The sequence below is a fragment of the Solanum pennellii genome, chromosome 2 (assembly GCF_001406875.1).
Source record: "Solanum pennellii chromosome 2, SPENNV200".
NCBI classification, from domain to species: domain Eukaryota; kingdom Viridiplantae; phylum Streptophyta; class Magnoliopsida; order Solanales; family Solanaceae; genus Solanum; species Solanum pennellii.
The window spans coordinates 53,602,127-53,622,345 of record NC_028638.1 but is presented as its reverse complement, the minus strand read 5'-3'; the positions used below and the strand labels follow the sequence as shown (position 1 = coordinate 53,622,345).

The window sequence follows — 20,219 nt, the reverse complement described above, 5'->3', positions numbered from 1 at the left end:
GGCTATAATTGTGAGTTATTTGACATAATTATGTTGTAGTTTGTACACTGAACTTGCAGATGACAACTCAGATTTTTGTTGCTCTATCCAAATAGTAAATTGATCAGAAATTTTAAAAATTTATAGTATTTTTTTTATTTTAAGATAAATTGTTTTTTTTTCTATTTTTAATCAATAATTATCAAAATTAAAAGGATAAAACGTATAATAATATAAAATGATATAGTGGAAAATATTCTGACTAAATTCTAGTCAAATTTTCTGATTGAATTTTATTTAAAAAAGAATAATATATCTAAAAAATAAAATAACATAATATAAAATATATTATTTTATTTTAAACAGATTTATCGTATTTAGAATTTGCTTTGAATTTAGTGGGAGGATGGAAGAAGTGGAAAGAGGCGTGATGGATTAAGCTAATAATGCACTCCATTATCGAATGCGAAAGGTCTTAGTTAATCTAGAACACGTCAACATGGAGCTGGATTGCTAATTTGGCAAGTTGCTATCTACTCTCGCCCTTTCTTTTTACTTAGCTCGTCTATCAAATAAATATACATATATGTTTCATTTATAGGATGTTTTATCAAATTAAGCAAAAAAATATACGCTAAATAAATTTAATAGTAGTCAAATTTAAAGTTATTAAGCATTTTGTTAATAGAAGTATAACAAACATTTGCTATATATTTACTATACATAATTATTCTTTTAAGAAATTACTATTATAATTTATTATTGAACATCACTTTTTCTAGCATGTCTCTGGTCTCTCTTCCTACTCCTCCTTTTGCTCTAGCTTTATCCGATCTTTTTATTTTATATTTTTTTTAGGGATAATGAAATCTCAGAGACACACTTATATTATACTAAGGTCCTGTTAACCCCTGAACTTATTTTATTAATAATTTCTACCCCTTTTCGGCCTACGTGGGTCCAACGCTGGTTGACTTTTTTTCAAACTAGTGCCACGTAGGTTGAAAAGGGGTAGAAAATTACTTATAAAATTAGTTTAGGGGGGCAACAGGACCTTAGTACAGTATAAGTGTGTTTCTGAAATTTCGGGCATAGATTGAGGATGTCCTTGTGCATTTTCCCTTTTTTCAAAATAAAATAAAACTTGTGTTTATATGAATTGTATTCCTTCTTAATACACATTTTTGTGGTTGATAAGTATGTATTTCCTCTATTTTTTCTCTGAAAATCCTTGACGTAATAGTCCTTCCTTTAGTGTTTTTGTGTATCTATATCAATTATATTATACATTACATAATAAATGGATACAATAAATTTAAAAGAAAATACTTAGTATCAACTTTATCAATTGCATCAACATATATGATAGAACTTGTATTTTTCTATATCAATGTATTTATGTATCTTTTGTATCAATATGAGTACAAGTGATATAATAGTGAATGTATATAAGTGATATAATTGTATCAACCTGTATGTATCACTCTCTTTCTTCTGAAGCTTGTGCAAAATGATAACTATAGCCTCGCACCGACATTACTAGAACCTTCTCCGATCACTTGTTGATATAACATGTATTCATCCTTTCTCTAGCACCTCTCAAAATGTCTGTTCGCATCTCTCCTCTATAAAATTATTGCTGTAGATAATAAATACCTAAATTATAATTATAATCTTTAATTATGATTTGGGTAGGGCTGGGATCGTAACATGATGGACTAGACAACCCGGAAACTAGAGATAATGAGCCTCCAAAAGGGATCAGCCGAAGGAAGATAAAGGTTAAAAGAATCAAACTTGAAAAAGAAATTGTATACAATAGCAAATTATTAATCAAATTAAATGCTAGAAATATACTTTGATTTAATTGTATCTTATAGCAAACTATAGCTATTTTCGTCATTCTCCTTGGTGGAATCGCGCTCGCCACTCTCATTTGGTAGCAGTCTCGCTCGCCTCTCTCACTTTTTTACAAACACAAATGAATAAAATGCATCTGTGTTTGTATAGAGCTAAAGAAAATTATATAAATACATGTATTTCCATTCCCCTCTCTACCCTCTCCCAGATCTCGCTTGCCACTCTGTTAATCTCGCTCGCCACCCTCGCTTATACATACAGAAACGAAGTGTATAAGTTGTGTTTCTGTTTGTATAAAGCGAGAGAAAATTGTATATACACATGCAAATACATATATTTTCGTCCTATACACTTATAATTATACAATAAAAATACTCCCTGCCTAGTTTATTTTGCCTTTCTCTCTTTCTCGTTTTATACAAATTCAAATTGTATATGATTTCTCTCTTGCTCATTTCATACAACTCAATTCAGTTGTATACTCCCTGCCTAAGTCTTTTTTGCCTTTCTCTCTTTCTCATTTTATACAAATTCAGATTGTACGTAATTGTCCTATACACTTATAATTATACAATACAAGTATTTCCCTGGCCAAGTCTCTTTTGTCTTTCTCGTTTTATACAAATTCAAATTTTATATAATTTCTCTCTTTATCGTTTATACAATTCACTTCAATTGTATATGTATAGCGAATTATAAATATATATGTTTGCTATGGAACACAATTATGCAAATTTTGTTATAGTATACATATATGAATTTTGTGTTTGCTATATGTGAAAGTAACTTCAAATGACGAAAAGTCAGCGGGAAAAAAAAAGAACATGAACAAAACAGTTATCGCGAGAAATAGTCATAAATAGTCCCTCAATTATAACAGTAAAATCTATCATGATTTTTTAATTATACACTCATTAGATTAGTCTTTTCATAAGATTTATCATATATGATCTTTTAACTATACATTTATCTATTTTAGTTTCTTAATTATATATTTATCGGTTTTAGTTCTTTAAATATTTCTATAACTTCTCAAATTCGGATTATGTTCATTTTAATGGAAATAACTTAGATTTAGATTAACGGAATTCATGCCTCAAAAAATTAAATTCTTTAGCCATTTTTTTTCTCTCCGCTACTTTTTCTTCAAATTCTCTTATGCAAGAACTTTAACCTCAACAATTTAAAAGAAAACTACGAAGAATGAAAAGATATATCATAATTTTATTCAATAGAGGATAAAATGAAAAGTATTATTGCTATTAATGATTTGAATATGCTAAACTAAATTCCTACCCGTTAAATTTGAAGTTTGTACGTTGTATTCTGATGAATTTATTGAATGTTTAATTTTACAGAAGATGAAATTTATAAAATGGTAGATTTGTAAAAAAAGAAAACTTTTTTTTTAAATAGATCAATTTCATTATTCTAGTATGAAAATAAAATTTTAAAAATTTGCATTGATTAGCAAATTCATTAACAATAATTATATGCTCATTTAATCTTTTACCAAATAAAATTAGAAATTAATCATGTTTTTCATTATTTTCATTTTGAATCGTTGAAGTTATTGCTCTTTACGTTAGAAGAGTAATTTGAAGAAAAAATAGCGAAATAGAGAAACAACTTAAAAATTGGGCAAAAATTTAATTTGACGAAAAGTTCTGCTAATACAAACCTAAACTTTTGTATTAAAGAATGATTTAAGACAAAAATTAAAATTTTTAAATATAGCTAAGAAACTACATGCGTAAAGTTGAAAGACTAATTTTTTTTTAAAAAAAATAATTACTAAGTAAATCCACTAGCTATATAATTAGAGTACCATTTTAAACCTAGTACTAATTCTCCAGTTGTCGCAGAAAGAGTAAACGAGCGTTGATTTGTCGCTGACGAATTTACAGTCAAGAGTAGTAACCGGTTGTAGTGAAAAAATGGAGTCGAGGAAAGTGACGAAGACGCTGGAAGATCAATGGGTGGTGGAGCGTCGAGTCCGAGAGATATACGATTATTTCTACAGCATTTCCCCCAACTCCCCGTCCGACCTGTTAGCTCTCAACCTTTTTCAATTTCTAGGGTTCTTATTCCTTTATTCATCAACTTATTTTGTGTTGATTTCTTTCTTTCTTTCTGTTATAAAGCATAGAGATCGAACGTGACAAACACTTCGGTTATCTTAGCCAAGGTCTCAGAAAACTTGGTCCGTCGTTTTCCGTTTTGGATGCCAGGTAAGTTCCCTCTATCTTTGATCGTTTCTCACCACTAGTTCACTTGTAATGTTGAAGATTCCAATTTTAACTGGTGGCTAATTGGAAAACAAAATTAAAATTTCGTATTATGAATTAACGTGCTTTAAAAGGAAAATTATTTAGTATTGGAATGGAATTGACTTGAATGAAGTAATATCTTAGTTAAAATAACTTTATATAGATGATCTTAACTAATTTGGGAGCTAGTCTATTGATTGATTGAGTGACTTTTTAGGAAGAAAAGAACATTGTTTGCAAGATTTCAATCTTAGTGAGAGAGTTGAGATTGAGCTTTCAATAGACGAATCTATAGTAACGAGAGGAAAGAGCTAAACAAGCTAACGTGGATGAATATTGACCTTCAAATAAACTCTCTCCAAGCATCCACCCAAGAGTGCAGTCTAGTGGTTAATGAACTAGGTCGAGAATCACGAGGTCTCAAATTCAAAGGCAAAAGGTTAGGTGAGTTCTTCCCAAGTTCTTATACTGTCCAAGTATTGAGGGACAGAGTTACCCACTATCTGTGCTAGTGGGAGGTAGGACGTACCACGTGGAAATAATCGAGTTGAGCACTCCGTAGTTACAAAAAATAAAAATAAAGCTCTCTCCAATGATTAGTTACATACAACATATTTGGATTGGTATAAGTTTCATAATGACTAATCTTGTCAGTGTAGGACACACTAAGGTTTTCTTCTTTTCCATTTTCTTGTGGGGGATCACAATGTTGTCCAACCAACTTGCTCATACCTCGACTAATGGATTGAAACATGCTATCTCTCACTAGCACATGTGCTATCTACCATGGGGTATGGAACTGTGGTGTATCAGGTTCATCTGAACCCAATAAAATTCAATGTTGGGCATAAATCTGTGTGTAAAGTTTCCATGGAATTACAATAAATAGTATATATGAAAGCATAAATTTTATAAATATAATGGGTTCAACAATAGAACGTGAGGGGAAGAATTCTGTGGTCTCCCATTCCCAATGTCCATTCAAACTTCATTAAGTCATGCCCTTTGGTTCCCTTTCCCATACCTCACCAACATAATATAAAAGTTTGGACAATGTGTTCATCAAGATGGGATCTTGGCATCTATTCTAGTCCAATGAAACCAAAGGCTATTTTGTTAACATCAACTATTTCTATGCCTTACTTAAGTTTTTCTTTCTAGTCGACCATGGCTTTGCTACTGGATACTTCATTCAATCGCTTTGTTGGGAGAATCTATTGGTGGCAAACTGGAAAATGATGCAATTGACTTTCTGACCCGTTGCCAGGTTTGTTCATTTTGTATTCTGCTGGTTATGTATCTATGTCTATCTTTAAAAAGAATTGTGTAGGGATTTAGTGTATTTGTTTTTAGGGTGGGTTCAGAGCAAGCTAATAGGATCACTTTCACTGAGGAAAACTTATGTGTAATGAATCACCTTTTTTGTTTGTTTTAGGACCATACTGTGCTACAAGAGCATGATATATATAACAGCAGGCTTTTTTTACATATTGAGCAGGAGTTTCTTGTGGTGATAAAAGTGGGTTTGAAGCATTGAACTTAGAGAAATTGTTTTACCTCTCAGATTTTGAAGTTAAAACCTGAAAATTTGAGTTTTTGAAATTTTGATTTTTGGAACTTGAAGTTGTGTTTATACATGCATATTACTTGGAAAATTTGAAACTTTTGTGAGTAAAAGTGAATTTCTCCCAAAACTGGTCTGGACCAGCTTTTGGAACTTGATATTTTTTTGAAGACAGATTTTCAAAATTTGATTGAATATCTATGGCCAAACAGATATTTGAAGACAAGTGTTCTAAGCAGAAAAGGCTACTACTAAAGTACATGCTATATTCTAAGCGCCCAGTTACGTCTTGCTTAGGGATGACAACTTTAATAGGCTTCAACTACCGTACAAAACTCAAAAGTCTCTGTAGACTTCTCAAAGATATGGTAGACTTTATAACAAACTTCAAGAGGCTTTCTACCAAGGACTTTATTGTGGTTCTTATGAACTAAAATTGGGACTACTTGTATTCATCTCTGTACTATTGCTTAGACATTGTAATCATAAAGAGTTATAGACCAGTGCACATGATTGATTGTGTTTAGGAGTGACTAGTAATGATGCATGGAGAAAAGATTCCGAAGTGATATTTGAGCCTAGTTATAGAAATGTGATATACATGGTGAGTAGAATGTCATCCCAAATTATTGTTATTACCATATTTGCTTAAAAGATAATTTATTGTATTTATGATATGTTTAATCATCCACCTTTCCAGAATACTGGTGTAACTGTCCTTATTTTTTTCTTGCCTGCTATTCTAGCTAATTTGTTTTTGGACTTCTCGTTCAATAAAATGCGGTAAGATTTAGTTTCATGTGTTGTTTACTGTTACCTTCCTCACAGGATAAAGATGGTGGCTATGGAGGTGGACCTGGTCAGGCAAGTCAAATTCTCCCACTCCAGTCTTAGTGCCGTTAAATCAGATTTGTGTCAGATTCTTCATGCTTATTTTCACATGGAGTTTGATTATCTGATGTCTTCAATTGTTTTTAATATGCAGTATGCTGCTTTATTTTGTGATGATGGTTGATTTGAATATTGTAAATTTGTTAACTCTATAATTCTGTTGGAGGACTTATAATTAAAAGATAATTCTATTAGAGGGAAATAGTCATCTGTATTGATAAATATGCATTTAACTATTGGCATGGTCAGTAGTTTGAGCTTGGGACTTCCACGTTGGAGGTATCCAGTTCGAAACGGAAACGCCTTGCCAGCGAAAGCAAGGGGTTTGCCTTCTGGGACGAGCTCGCATGGTGCGGGTTACCTCTCCTATGTGGTTTGCGAGCTATTGCATAGGAGCGGGGTTTTACCCTTGTCATTAAAAAAAAAGACTATTGGCCTGGTTCCTCGTTCTTTTATAAGTTAGCTTGAAACTCTTTTTCTGTTTCTTTTAGAATCACAAATTTAACAGTTCCAAGCTTCGTTTATTCTGGTCAACCTGTTAATTTTATACAGTTCTTGTGCTTCTTATCATTAAGGTTCTTTGAAGTAATATTTGTATTGTATTGCTTTTTTCAGATGCCTCATCTTGCAACTACTTATGCTGCAGTCAATTCACTTATAACTTTGGGCAAACCTGAAGCTCTGTCATCAATTAATAGGTGCACAAGCTATAGTATGTTTTTGTTGGTGTCTTATCTATTGTTCATTCCTGTTGAGTGTTGACATTGATCTAGTAATATGCCTCAGAGAAAAGTTGTACACATTTTTGCTGCGAATGAAAGACGCAAGTGGTGGATTCAGGTAGGATGCTTTCTACTTGTTTGTTTACATTATTTGATCAGCTCCCCAATTCATGTCTTCCCTTGTATCTCATTCCTAGTCTGCTGTATTTATCTACTATCAGTTTCTAAAAAAAATCTAGGTGCTTTTCTTTCTATTTGTAACTTGTTTATCCATTTTAAATTTGCCATCTCTCTGTTGTATGTGCTAATGTTTTCCATTACTACTGATTCCCCTGATTAATCCTACCTGCTAATTTTGTTATGTTTTCCTTCTGAGGAGAACTAGACTTTTGGGTGAACTAGCACTGTAGTTGACACTTTTACCCTGATCTGTAAATGTATAAATATTTGTGTGTGTATTGTTGAGTTTGTAGATCCAAGTGTATTTAACGAACAGCATCTGAGAGATCACTTGTTTCTAGCATTTTCTTTCAATATTCAAGTTTCCTCAATAATGACTTGCCACTTCCCATCTTTGCTAAGTTCAAACTTCAAATATTATCTGCAGGATGCACGATGGTGGAGAAGTAGATGTTCGTGCCTGTTATACTGCCATTTCTGTAAGTGTGATCTCCTTGTGATCTGAGTTCTGGTCATATTTTCATTATTTTGCTGCACTTGGATGGAAGACTCTGAGATAAGCTTTAAGCAAATATAATTTTCTTATTGATGAATCATGCAAGCTACGTATGTGAAACTTATCCTTCGGGGTGGCCTAGTGGCTTGGGCTTGGGACTTCCATGTTGAAGGTCTCAAGTTCGAAACCCCTTGCCAACGAAAGTAAGGGGTTTTGCTTTCTTGTTTGAGCTCGTCGCACCGGGCTTGCCTAGTGCGGCTTACCTCTCTTATGTGGTTTGCGAGCTATTGCATAGGAGCGGGGGTTTTACCCTGTGCGCACCCAAAGGGTAGTGGCTGCGGGTTTCCCTTGTCATAAAAAAAATTAAAAATATGTGAAAAACTTAACCGTCTCTTTAGTTTTTTGAAAATAAATTAGATTCAAACATTTCCCGAATTTCATTCACGAGGCAATCAAAGCCTTCTGATACACGCCTCTCTTGCAAATCGTATAGATATTTTATACTTTATTACATACACATTTCTTGCATGTTACATTCTCAAGTTTGACGTTTTTCTTCTTAATTGTCTTTGGAATAATGTGCTTTCATGTTAATTGATACATTAGTTTCTTAGGTTGCAAATATATTAAACATTGTGGATGACGAGCTGATTCATGGTGTTGGAAATTACATCCTAAGGTTGGTTTGAGATGCGCACTCATCTGCTACAGCTTATTCAACTCTCTCTTTATGTATTCCGTATTCATACTTAAGCTGTAATATCTCTTTTTGATTTACTAGTGTAGTTGTCTTCCAAGAGAATTACACGATAGATGATGATGCTGATGTAACATATAAAATTAAAAGAGCATGGCAGAAATTTGGGAGTTTTAGAGGAGTGTAATCTGATAAAAAGATAACTATCAGAAAGGAAAGCAAGTTATATTACAAATGGTTGTGAAACTAGCGATAATATGTGAGTGATTGTTTTCTATAAAACCCAACATGTTCACTAGTTAACTGTCATGAATTATAGATGTTAATATGGATATTTGGTCATACAAGCTTGAAAATCAGATTGGAAATGCTCACCTCCAACAAAAGACGCAACAAGATAGCACGCATAGAGGATCATGAGTGAAGATTTGTCGAAATGGTTTAATCATGTTTACATTAACCTTCGAATATACCAGACTAGGTACAATACTGGAATAATTGAAGTTGCTATAAACGCAACGAGGTAGATTCTAAATTACATGAAGAAAAACTGTTTAAAGACCTACAATCACCCAAAAGCCATTACATCAATTAGTTGAGATTAAGGAAAAGAAAAGGATTAGTTGTTGTTAAACTTACATTAGGTTGTGTTTGCCAGAGGTCCTTTTGTGTGGTAAGTTATATGTTTATGGCAGAGCAGCTGTGAGATTTTAAGAACTAATATATCTTAAAGACAAAATATTGAGTATTGGGATGACACAAAGTAATGGATTTGGAGTATTCATATTACTGTCACCAACTAGTCAGTGCATGTTGACTAGTTAATTATACATACTAAATGCATGACCGAGGCTGGTACTTTAGTTGCATTGAAGGGTTTCTTTGAGATTCAATCCCATTGGAAAGAGAACAATTTTCCAAGTATCATTTCAGAACGATGTTATGTTTGAATATTCATGGCTCTGAGTTGATGACAGCCTCCATTTGTCCGGGATTAAAATATGAGAGATAAGTGATGTTTCCTAATTCTTGCCATCTGAGAAAGTTGAAAGTCCTTGAATAAAAATTGATGAAGGAACTATTCTTTTATTCTAGTTTGTTCTCATTCTTGTTCTCTGAAGTTCTTGATTTAATCCTAGTCTCATCATAAGAATTATTTAGCTAGGATAAATAAGAATTTATTCTATTTAGTGTCAGAAATACAAGATAAGAAGCAGGTGGCAGATCTTTCTTTTCCTTAATGTCTCTCATTTTTTGTTTGAAATCATTAAGAATGTATTTTCATGGATAAGCCTTTCCTAAGCTGTTCTCCATTTTTGCTTCAGTTGTCAGACTTATGAAGGTGGAATTGCTGGCGAACCAGGTTCTGAAGCTCATGGTGGGTAAGTCTCACGTTGGAGATATTCTCATCTTTCTAATCTTGTTTCGCTCTTTTTCTTATAGTTCTCTTTCAATGTTAGTTGCCGTAGTAGAACTATCACTTCTCAGCTTATGATGTTACTGAAGCCCTTTACATTTAACTCATTTTCTAGGTATACTTTCTGTGGGTTGGCTGCAATGATTCTGATCAACGAAGTGAATCGATTGGACTTGCCAGGTTTAATTGTAAGTTGCTTTAGGACTCTGTTGGGGACTGATGAGTGTTGCTAAGATAATCATGTGTGTGTGTACTCTCTTTTTTTAGCATCAGAGTTACAGGACTATGGCATTACTCTCACTGTCATGAAATGGGATATTATCATTTCTTTTTTGTTACTGGCCTTCATGACTGATTAAATGAAACTGAAACAAGATTGTTATAATAGTTGCATTTTAGTTTGTCTTCACAAATGTTCCACATTGCTTTTTTGTTGCTTCTCATAAAATGTAAAGGAGAACAAAAAGAACGTAGAGATGAGCTGAATCTCAGCTGGCAATTGAAGAACTGGAAAAACATTTTAGTGCTGTGATTACTGAGTACAGGAGATTATTCTAGTACTTAAGGTGATAAGCCATAATCCAAAAAAATAAATAAAAATCATTGGTTTTATGATGGTAGGCTATTTTATTTTTACAGATACAACTTTTTGTTGGATATTTAGGAATCAAAAGTGAATAAATTGGAAATAACTTTGATGCACTGGAAAAGTTAGCATATGGGAAAAAGTGAATTAGATGATAAACAATTGGGAAATAACATGCAACATTTTGGTGGTTGTCCTTATTGGGGATGTTGGAGTATTAAACTTTTGAATGCTTTTTATTACCTTGTGGTCCGACCCTTCCTTGGACCACGCTATGCGTGGGGAGCTTGGTGTTGGGTTCGAAAGTGATTAAGGCGTCATGTCGAAGTTTACAATTGCAAATCAAGATGTTGATAAATTAGATGACAAAAACTTATACTAAAAATTAAAATATTATTATATAGAATTTGGTCAATTGACCTACATACTAAAAACTAATTTAAAACATTAAAATTGTTTAGAAAAAATCTCCCCATAATCCTTCGAGGTGGGCCAGTGGTTTGAGCTTGGGAGTTTCATGTTAGAGGTCTCAAGCTCGAAACCCCTTGCCAGCGAAAGCAAGGGGTTTGCCTTCTGGGTCGAGCTCGTCGCACCAGGCTTGCCTAGTGCGGGTTACCTCTCCCATGTGGTTTGCGAGCTATTGCATAGGAGCGGGATTTTAACCCCGTGTGCACCCAAAGGGTAGCGGCTGCAGGTTTCCCTTGTCATAAAAATAAAATACAATCTCTCCATAAAGAAAAGTCTCTAAAACGAGTACATTGTGGATTCTAGTGTTGTTTTGTGATGACTTATGAGAATAGGGATTTTCAATATATAGATCTCCTAACTTTTTCTTTAAGGAAAAAATAAACCAAATATGAAAAAAAAATTATTTTCCTTTCATGAAAAGTAAAACATTTGTAGTACTGTTTTGTCTCTTCTTTTAGAAAAAAAGGGAAAAATGTTAAAATATACCCCCGAACTATCGTAAATGGTATGCAGATATCCTCCGTTATACTTTTGGGACATTGGTGCCCCTGTCTTCCATAAACTAGAACATATATGCCATTCACTCAGACACGTGGTCCAATCTTATTCGTCAATAAATGTTGTATCGGTGGATAAGATTATAACACGTGTATGTCAGTTAGTATAAAGGGTATATATGCTCTATTTTTTGGACGACAGGGGCACCAATATCCCAAAAGTATGATGGATGGTATTTGCATACCATTTACAATAGTTCGAGGGTATATCTGTCCTTTTCCCCTAAAAAAAATAAATTTCAAATAAGCTATGAAAATTAGAACAAAATCTTAACACTTACGGGTCGTTTGTTAGAGCATATAAAAATAATACCTAATAGATTGTGTTAGTAATGCAAGCATTAGTTATACTTGTATTAGTTATGCATTGTTTGGTTTGGTATATTAAAAATAGTGTGTATTATATAAAATATATATTTACAAAAGTAGCCTTCACAATTATGGTGGAAAAGATAACCATATTAATGCACGTATTAAATCCTTTGCATCACTAATACCAAGAAATCCATGGTATTAGTAATACACTCTTCAATACACAATAGAATAGTGTGTATAATTAGTCATACATAGCATGAAAAAATGCACTAAACAAGGTACTACTAATACATATAATTAATGCATGCATTATTTTTGCTAATACACCACCTTTTTGTATGGTGGATAGGAGGATATCTAGGAACTCAGGAATGGCCTTCTGGCCTTTAATTTTGGTTTTGACGCTGGTTCATTTTGTAGAGCTGCACCAGGTTCTGCTGCTGCATTCCTGGGATTGTTGGGGGTAGATTATTAATGAACGTATTAGTTCCTTTTCCTTCCAAGTATCTTTCGTATAGTAGTATCTCTACATGACTTCCTCTTAGTCTCTTTACTTCTCTTAGCAGTTCCATTCTGTTGCTTTTTTAATAACTCTTCCCAAGTTGAGTTCTATCAAGTTGTTGAATTGATGTTACTTAAATCTGGATCATCTGACGGTATTGATGGAGATGATGTATTGTGATTATGGATCTTTAGGATTGGGTGGTATTTAGACAAGGGGTCGAAGGTGGATTTCAAGGCAGGACAAATAAATTAGTCGATGGCTGCTATTCCTTTTGGCAGGTGACTACCAGTTTTACCTTTATGTCCTGAACTCTTCCATTTCCAGTTTAATTATTACTGAGCTAAAGATGACTTTGATTGATCAGGGCGCGGTAGTGTTTCTTATACAAAGACTAAATTTGGTAGTCCATGAACAACTAGGGCTGTCAAATGACCTCAGTACAGAAAGTGCTGATGATTCTTCAGAGTCAGAGTTATCTGATGAAGAAGAGCATTTGGAAGGGACATCCTCCCATGTTCAGGATACTTTCCCTCTTGGACAAGAAGGTATATCAATTTGAGGAACAATAGTTCAAAAGGCCAAAAAGAAAGTACTCCTGTATGATTCACTGGTCTGTTTGTTGCAGTGCTATTCAACGTTGTCCTTGGATCTGAATTAAATAGAGCATATCATGTTATAACGGAGTCCAGCGGGTGGAATTTAATAAATGAAGGATGAAAAGAATATGTTCCATCTTAAAGCACTTCTCTTGTCACATAAGTGGCACTGGGAATGTATATAAACTTGATATCTCCAAATGGTCAGGTAGTTAGTAACCTATAGTGCTATCAGCTGAACTTCACCTTAAATAGTTACCATATGTTGGATTCTTCAAACAATGTATATGTGAAAGTTGGATTATCAAAATGGGTTGTATGTCCCTTACTCTGATCCATTTGTCCATTTGACGGTGTACCGAGATAGTTTAGTAGAGCATTTCATTGGAAGTTTGAAACTCTGACAGCTCCTAATATTTCTATCCAGATTCTTTGTGTTGTCTAGCTCTCTCTTTCTTTTAGGTCTTATCACAATTACTTTCTAATCACATCATTTCATTTTTCTTAGGTGCTGGTCAAGAAAATGCTTCTCATAGCCCAAAAATAGCAGATACTGGATATGAGTTTATCGACCGACCCATAGCTATGAGGCCTCTCTTTGACAGCATGTATCTGCAGCAATATGTGCTTCTTTGCTCCCAGGTGCTTAAATTTTCGAGAAAATATATTCTGAAGATCCCTGTTCACTCTTGCATGTCCCTTGCTTTGGTGTAGGATTGTAATGCATATGCACAGCAGCACAAGCTGGAAAATAAGGGATAAAGAAAATATCTCAAGAAAATTATAATCGTAGAAGCTAAGATTTTGTTTCTAAAATTTGTAACATCACTGAAAATGCATATGAGAAACTGGTTTATTTGAGCTTCTAGGCCCTACATAGTTTAAAGAAATAAGTAAATTTTATCGGGTTTCTCTCCTAATCTCGTCTGAAGATGGAATTGTTGTCTGATTTTGGAGCATCACTAAAACCACACCGTTTCTGTTAGAACATCTTGAATATCATTCATCTGCTGGGCATCATTATTTCTCCATTAACATATAAATTCAAGAGCCTTTAAAAGGCATGTGTATTTGATATAATGTTCTTTTTTGAATTTGTTTGGCAACATGAAGTCGTGTACTAATCATCCTCTTAATTGGTGTCGGATTCAACAGCTTTATTTTGCATTCTTTTCATAATCAGAGTTCAATTTTCTTGTGTATAATTGATAACTAGTTATTCATTCTTCCAAGGGAAAAAGCAAGTTAAGTGGGTTTTAAATATCAGATGCTGCGACTCACCAAGATATTAGTGTTTAGGTTCTTTTGGCAGTTGCTTTTAGATCTTTTTCAAGATTCTAATATAATGTTGTGGATGTAGATTGAAGTAGGTGGTTTCAGAGACAAACCTGGGAAGGGTAGAGACTACTACCATACGTGTTACTGTTTAAGTGGTCTTTCAATTGCTCAGTATAGCTGGACCGACGAAGCTGATTCTCCACCATTACCCAGGGATGTATTTGGTCCTTATTCCAAATGTCTGTTGGAACAGGTTCACCCACTCTTCAACGTAGTGTTGGATCGGTATTATGAAGCTCGCGAATACTTCTCAGGCTTGTGAGAATGTTTCACCACTTTCATTTGCACCAACTTTTCAGAAACTTAGTTGCAATCCAGAAGTTAAAAGTGTCATTGGCCTTCAAAAGAGTTGTGATCGTTTATATGTACAATATCCTTGCATTTGTATACGTAATACAAGTTGAGAATAACGGGTACTTTCTGAACTAGCTCTAAATTCGTCTCTGTTTAGTTAGGTCTGTAAACATCAATGTGAAATTGCGAGATATGCATGTAATAGTGGCTAAGATTTACAAATCTAGATACCGGTTATTAGTGATCAGAAATTTCATTCAATTTCCTAAACGGTCACCTAAGTTTAGGATATTGCTATGAAGTATCATTTATTTTTTATTTAGTATCAAAATATCATTCAATTGTCACTAATTTGTATATTTGTTATCAGGCTGCAACTTTTCTTTGATAATCAACTAATGTTCTATAAGTACACAGGGAGGTAGAAATTGCGTAATAATTGTTCAATAACTCGAGGAATCGTATTGACAAGTTAATCTGTCAACTCATAATCTTTTAGTACTAATTAACGAAGGATGCTTCGAGTATACTTTGTACCGTTTCTAAATACGTCTTTCTTTATTTTCTCCGTTTTGAAAAAAAAAAAGGTATTCCTGTAATTTTGTCTGAAAAATTAGGATAAATGGCATGTGACTCATCTTTCTTTTTGTTTAGTTAAATTTTTTTTTATATAATTTTATATTTGCTATAACAATCTAATTTTTAGAATATTTATTTACTTTTAAGTCACGAAAACGTTATAATTTATTTAAATTTTTCGATCACAATTTTTTTGAATACTCTACTCGTATTTAGTAGTAGTCCTAAATATAGAGCTTTCCCAAATTCAGACGTGGAAGACGAAAGTGGAAACCGCCAAAACTATCATTATCGTAGAGACCTCATCTTTCAACTTCCATTCATTATTCTATTTTCCGTTTCAATCCATTTTCATACACCCAATCCCATTTTTGTAGCAGCAGTGTTCTGTTTCTTCTTCATGGAATTGAATCATACCAAGCAGACTCTGCAAACGGCTATGGAGAATGAACAGCAGCATCTCTCCCTCTCTGATTCAGATTCTACTGATTCTGAACCTGAGAAAGCTATTACTTTCTCCTCCCCAGCTCGTTTTCATAGCGGCTCCGATTCTGATCATTCCACTAAGTTCCAAACAGATAAAGCTACTAATCCCTCTACCGTCAATGGCGATTCTACTAAGGCGCAATCTCAGCCGAGGTCATCAATTTCCTCCGATTCAGATGATTTTAGTAAGTGTGGAGAACATAAAGTTAGTAAGATTGATTCTACTACTGCTACTGTTAATAGAGATTCTACAGCTACTAAAGTATCTTCACCGCCGGTGGAATCTCCGACGAGGTCGTCAATTTCCTCTGATCAAATTTCTCTTCCTCATGAGTCCTTAAATATGGAGGATACTAAGCCTTCTGCAGCTCCGACGGGGAGTCCGCCGGAAAAACCTCCGATACCGGAAGCGGTGGTGAAGAAGTTTATCAAGGAGGAGCCACTGGCTTTGGTGAAAGCGGATCTGTTTGTCGGAGATGGTACAGCTAGTATTAAGGAAGGTGAAGACAGCGGCAACCGTCGGCAGAGAGGAAGGCCACAGTTGTCGATTTTAAGAAAAGTGAGGAGGGATGCGATGGTAAAGAAAGCGGGTTTAGGTTTTAGGATTTTTGGGTTTTTGTCTTGTTTGGTTTCATTTTCTGTTATGGCAGCTGATAGGAATAAGGGTTGGGCTCTGGATTCTTTTGAACGTTACAAGGAGTTCAGGTTTGTCGTTTGTTCTCCTTACATTGACTGAATTAATTCTGCAGCGCATTAAGTTCAATATTTCAGAGCAATGAATAAATGTGTTAGGCAGGTAGTATAGTTATGAATGATAATATTGGTAGGTGAATAACGTTGCAGGTACTGTATGTCAGTGAATGTCATTGGATTTGTGTATTCAGCAGCTCAGGCATTCGATTTAGCCTACCAATCTGCCACCGGCAAGAACATCGTGCAACATCATTTGCGCTACATGTTTGATTTTGCCCTTGATCAGGCAAGTTGGTTCATCCAATTACACTAATACATGTTGTTTATAGCAAAATAATAAATATAAGATTTATTATCTTTATACATGCATATTTCATGGTTAGGTTCCATAATTGTTTTAAGCTTTTAGAACTTCTGACTTCTTCTCTTTTGGGGGTAGTGGAAGTTTGGCTTATTAAGTATGATATTAAGCCCTTTGATTGAGGGGAAAAAATTGTTTGATGGTGGTGATGATTTTGTACTAGCCTGGTGAAGACTGTTGTAGCTATCTAACTCTAAGTAAAATGAACAGAAAAGGGATGGAGAGGAATCATATACCCCATAAAAATGTTTATTTGTCAATAGAATTCACTCAAAAATATTCCTGCAAGGTTGGAGGAATTATCCTTTATGATCTAGGTGCCTATTAATTGCTAACTTTCACTGGCTGGAAAATACTAACAGGACCATCCAACTGTAGAATCACCTTTTTTGTGGCATACTCCTTTTGAGCCCTAAATTTTACCTATCCTCGGCTATATGCCTTCCATAAGCACAAGTTCCTTTTTTTACATTTATCTTAAGGGTAAGTTTCTCCCATTAGACCAATACTGAGCCCTTATTAAAAATCAAACAAATAGATATGTGATTACATTAATGCCAGTCCTTCCTGAATCTAAGTGTTACTAAGCTCGTTTGCATTCTCTGCACTAGCAGACTGATTCCTGTGATTACGTTCCTTCCATGGCTATCTTGTACATATAAGCATTTCCAATAGGCTTTGTTTTGTGTATCCTCTAAATTCCGAAAGGCTAAAATGACTAGAACTCTCCTAATGGCTAGCTGAATCTGTATGGAAGATATGAAAGTGAAAAAATGAAGTACAATAGGGATTGCAAAGAGTATATGGCAGATGATAGTTTGTACACATTCAGAACTCCTTTTTCCATTGAATACACCTTTATGGATTTGGTAATTCTCTTGGGCGGTAAAGAGTTATTATAGGGTTAAAACTTATTGAGATACAAATTCAATTGAAATGTTGTTTCTTTTGTTGGTTTTTCTGGTGAGGTCCTTTGGCAATTTTCTATATTTACGTTCCGTTTTCTGCAATCTGTTTACAAATAGCTAGTTTATTTATTGGTTCTTGATGTATATTCAGGTTTAGTTAATTTAGTTTTAAGAACCAATATTTAACAATTAAGAAGGTTACCAACTTATGAATTATGGTTTGACAAACTTTCCTGCACCTGTGTATTTACAAAAGCAATGCATGCAGATACAATTATTTTGATCTTCAAACAGAAGCAATAGGCTATCACAGTTTTATATAAAGTGTTAGCATGGATTATTTTTTATATTTTAAAATGGACGAAGATGTTTGTGAAATAATCATGAAATGGGCTTTGAAGAATGCGTACTTCAGTTCACATTTCTTTATGTGAAGTTCCTTTTCTTTCGTGAAAGTTATTGCTTTAATGTACACAACCTTACTGTCTCCACCCCCACAAGCCCCCTCACCAAGTGGTTCCAGGAGCGAGATCCCGAGGATATACCAGCAAGGGTCCTTTTTAGACCCAACTACATAAACTTATCAGGTGGTAATTAATTTGTGTAATATCATACTTAGTAGCTGAGACGTTTTTCGTTTATTGATAATTAGCTGTTGCTTTAAAGCTGATATGAAATATCCACATTTTAGGGGACATGACTAAGTTTTAATGCAACTAAATAAACAATTTTAGGTCATATCTACAGGCAATATAATTTTTTCTTAGGTTGAATAAGGAACCAGAGCACATTTTATACTTGTTTAGCCAAGCTGGTACCTGGTCCATATGGAGCTTCATTTTCTTGGTGATTAGACCAGAACTGTAGGCAACTACTGATTTCATGCCTAAACGTGTGGAGAGCTTGTATTGATACTCGTAATTTATGTTTAAAAATTATTATTTTTCTAAATGACAGGTGGTAACATATCTTCTGATATCAGCATCATCTTCTGCTGCCACTCGCATTGATGATTGGCAGTCCAATTGGGGCAAGGACAAATTTCCTGATATGGCAAGCGCCTCTGTAGCATTGTCCTTCCTTTCATTTGCGGCTTTGGCCTTCAGCTCACTCATATCTGGCTATGTACTATGCAATTCCAGATCAACGTAGTAACGTGCCATGTTTGAGTCTATCTGTTTGTCATCCTTTAAAGTTTGATATAATTGTATGATCTGAAAAATCAGTTGCAGGTTGTTCAGGTGAAACTAAGGTTTCTTGAGTTAATTATGTTGTAATGCTCCTTGAACAAGCTTTAGGATGATATTATATATGTGTTACACAGTTTTCTGCTCTTGTTAGTGAGATATCCAATTATGAGAACGACCAGATTCAATGAACTTCTGGACAAGTTATCAGCTATTGAGTTGATAAGCCATACTTTTCATCTGTTTTTTCGAAGGCCTTGGGAACTCGTAGACCCATGCCCTGTTGAGGATCCTGTCGAGGTGTATTTTTTTAAACCCCTTTCTAAGAGTTTCCACTTTTTTTCTTTTTTCTTTTTAGTAGATGTTGAATTTCCTTTGGCTACTTTGCGTGTCTATTTCTGTAAGATTTTGAACTTCTCATTGAAAATTATGGCTCCGTCACATTGGATTGAGAATTATTATCTGAGCAATAATCCCCTCTTGGCGCGTGAAGCTACTTCACAATTTGGCATAATGATTAAAAAAATGTAAGGCTGATTTACGCAAACGTCCGTTTTATCATAATTCACTGTTAATGTTGTCCCTATTTTGAAATGTCGTGCAAATATGGTCACTGGAAAATTTATTTATCAGGACCTACCAGTAGATTCAGTAGCATAGAGTGATGCGTCAGTATAAAAAGATAACTCCTAATTCCAATTTAAAAACTGAAGAATTACTTATATATTTCTCATTTTTAAATATAGGATGCCAAATTCTGATCTAATATTTACCATTGCTTATAAAATTGTAGGTTGTGGTCCTGATATTTTCTCATAAATTTTAGTCTGCTCAAAATATATCTTTAAATCATCGTCTAATGGCTCCATAAATCACAACAAACATTAAACCGAATAATAAGATGTAAAGGAAAAAGGGTGTGTTTGGACTTGGGCCAATAGCAAAAAAGGTCTGGTTCAGATCCTTGTTGAACCCGAAAATCACATCAGGTGGCGCCAAATCCATTGTGATTTTGACAATATCCACTTTTAAGGCAATTAATTCTAATACAATTTTACCCAAAAAATAATTAATGGTAATATAACATGGGAAAGTGCACATACAGTCGATTCTGAAAATCCTATTTGAGCTACAGTGAAGTGTACAATCTTTATCGCCTTAACCATTTTAGGATTAACTTTAGACATAGTAAAAACAAACTTTATTATGCCCGCGTAATATACAAATTTTATCTTTTAAGTTTGAGGTATTAGGTAAGCAAGCTCAATGT

At 34.2% G+C, this 20,219-nt stretch overlaps 2 protein-coding genes across 2 annotated transcripts; both read left to right on the top strand.

Moving 5' to 3' along the window:
* The first annotated feature begins 3,674 nt into the window (after positions 1 to 3,674).
* On the top strand, positions 3,675 to 15,057 carry LOC107008797 (protein farnesyltransferase subunit beta). Its single transcript, XM_015207983.2, has 14 exons — positions 3,675 to 3,889; positions 3,984 to 4,070; positions 5,271 to 5,376; positions 6,502 to 6,537; positions 7,180 to 7,262; positions 7,351 to 7,404; positions 7,894 to 7,945; positions 8,577 to 8,641; positions 9,985 to 10,041; positions 10,192 to 10,264; positions 12,699 to 12,785; positions 12,872 to 13,052; positions 13,612 to 13,745; positions 14,464 to 15,057. Exons 1-14 carry the CDS (start codon positions 3,777 to 3,779, stop codon positions 14,701 to 14,703), a joined length of 1,368 nt encoding a protein of 455 aa, XP_015063469.1. The 5' UTR covers positions 3,675 to 3,776; the 3' UTR covers positions 14,704 to 15,057.
* Positions 15,058 to 15,531: 474 nt separating this feature from the next.
* On the top strand, positions 15,532 to 19,293 carry LOC107008879 (CASP-like protein 4A3). Its single transcript, XM_015208085.2, has 3 exons — positions 15,532 to 16,505; positions 16,644 to 16,779; positions 18,720 to 19,293. The coding sequence occupies exons 1-3, from the start codon at positions 15,715 to 15,717 to the stop codon at positions 18,912 to 18,914; spliced, it is 1,122 nt and encodes a 373-aa protein (XP_015063571.1). The 5' UTR covers positions 15,532 to 15,714; the 3' UTR covers positions 18,915 to 19,293.
* The last annotated feature ends 926 nt before the right edge of the window (positions 19,294 to 20,219 follow it).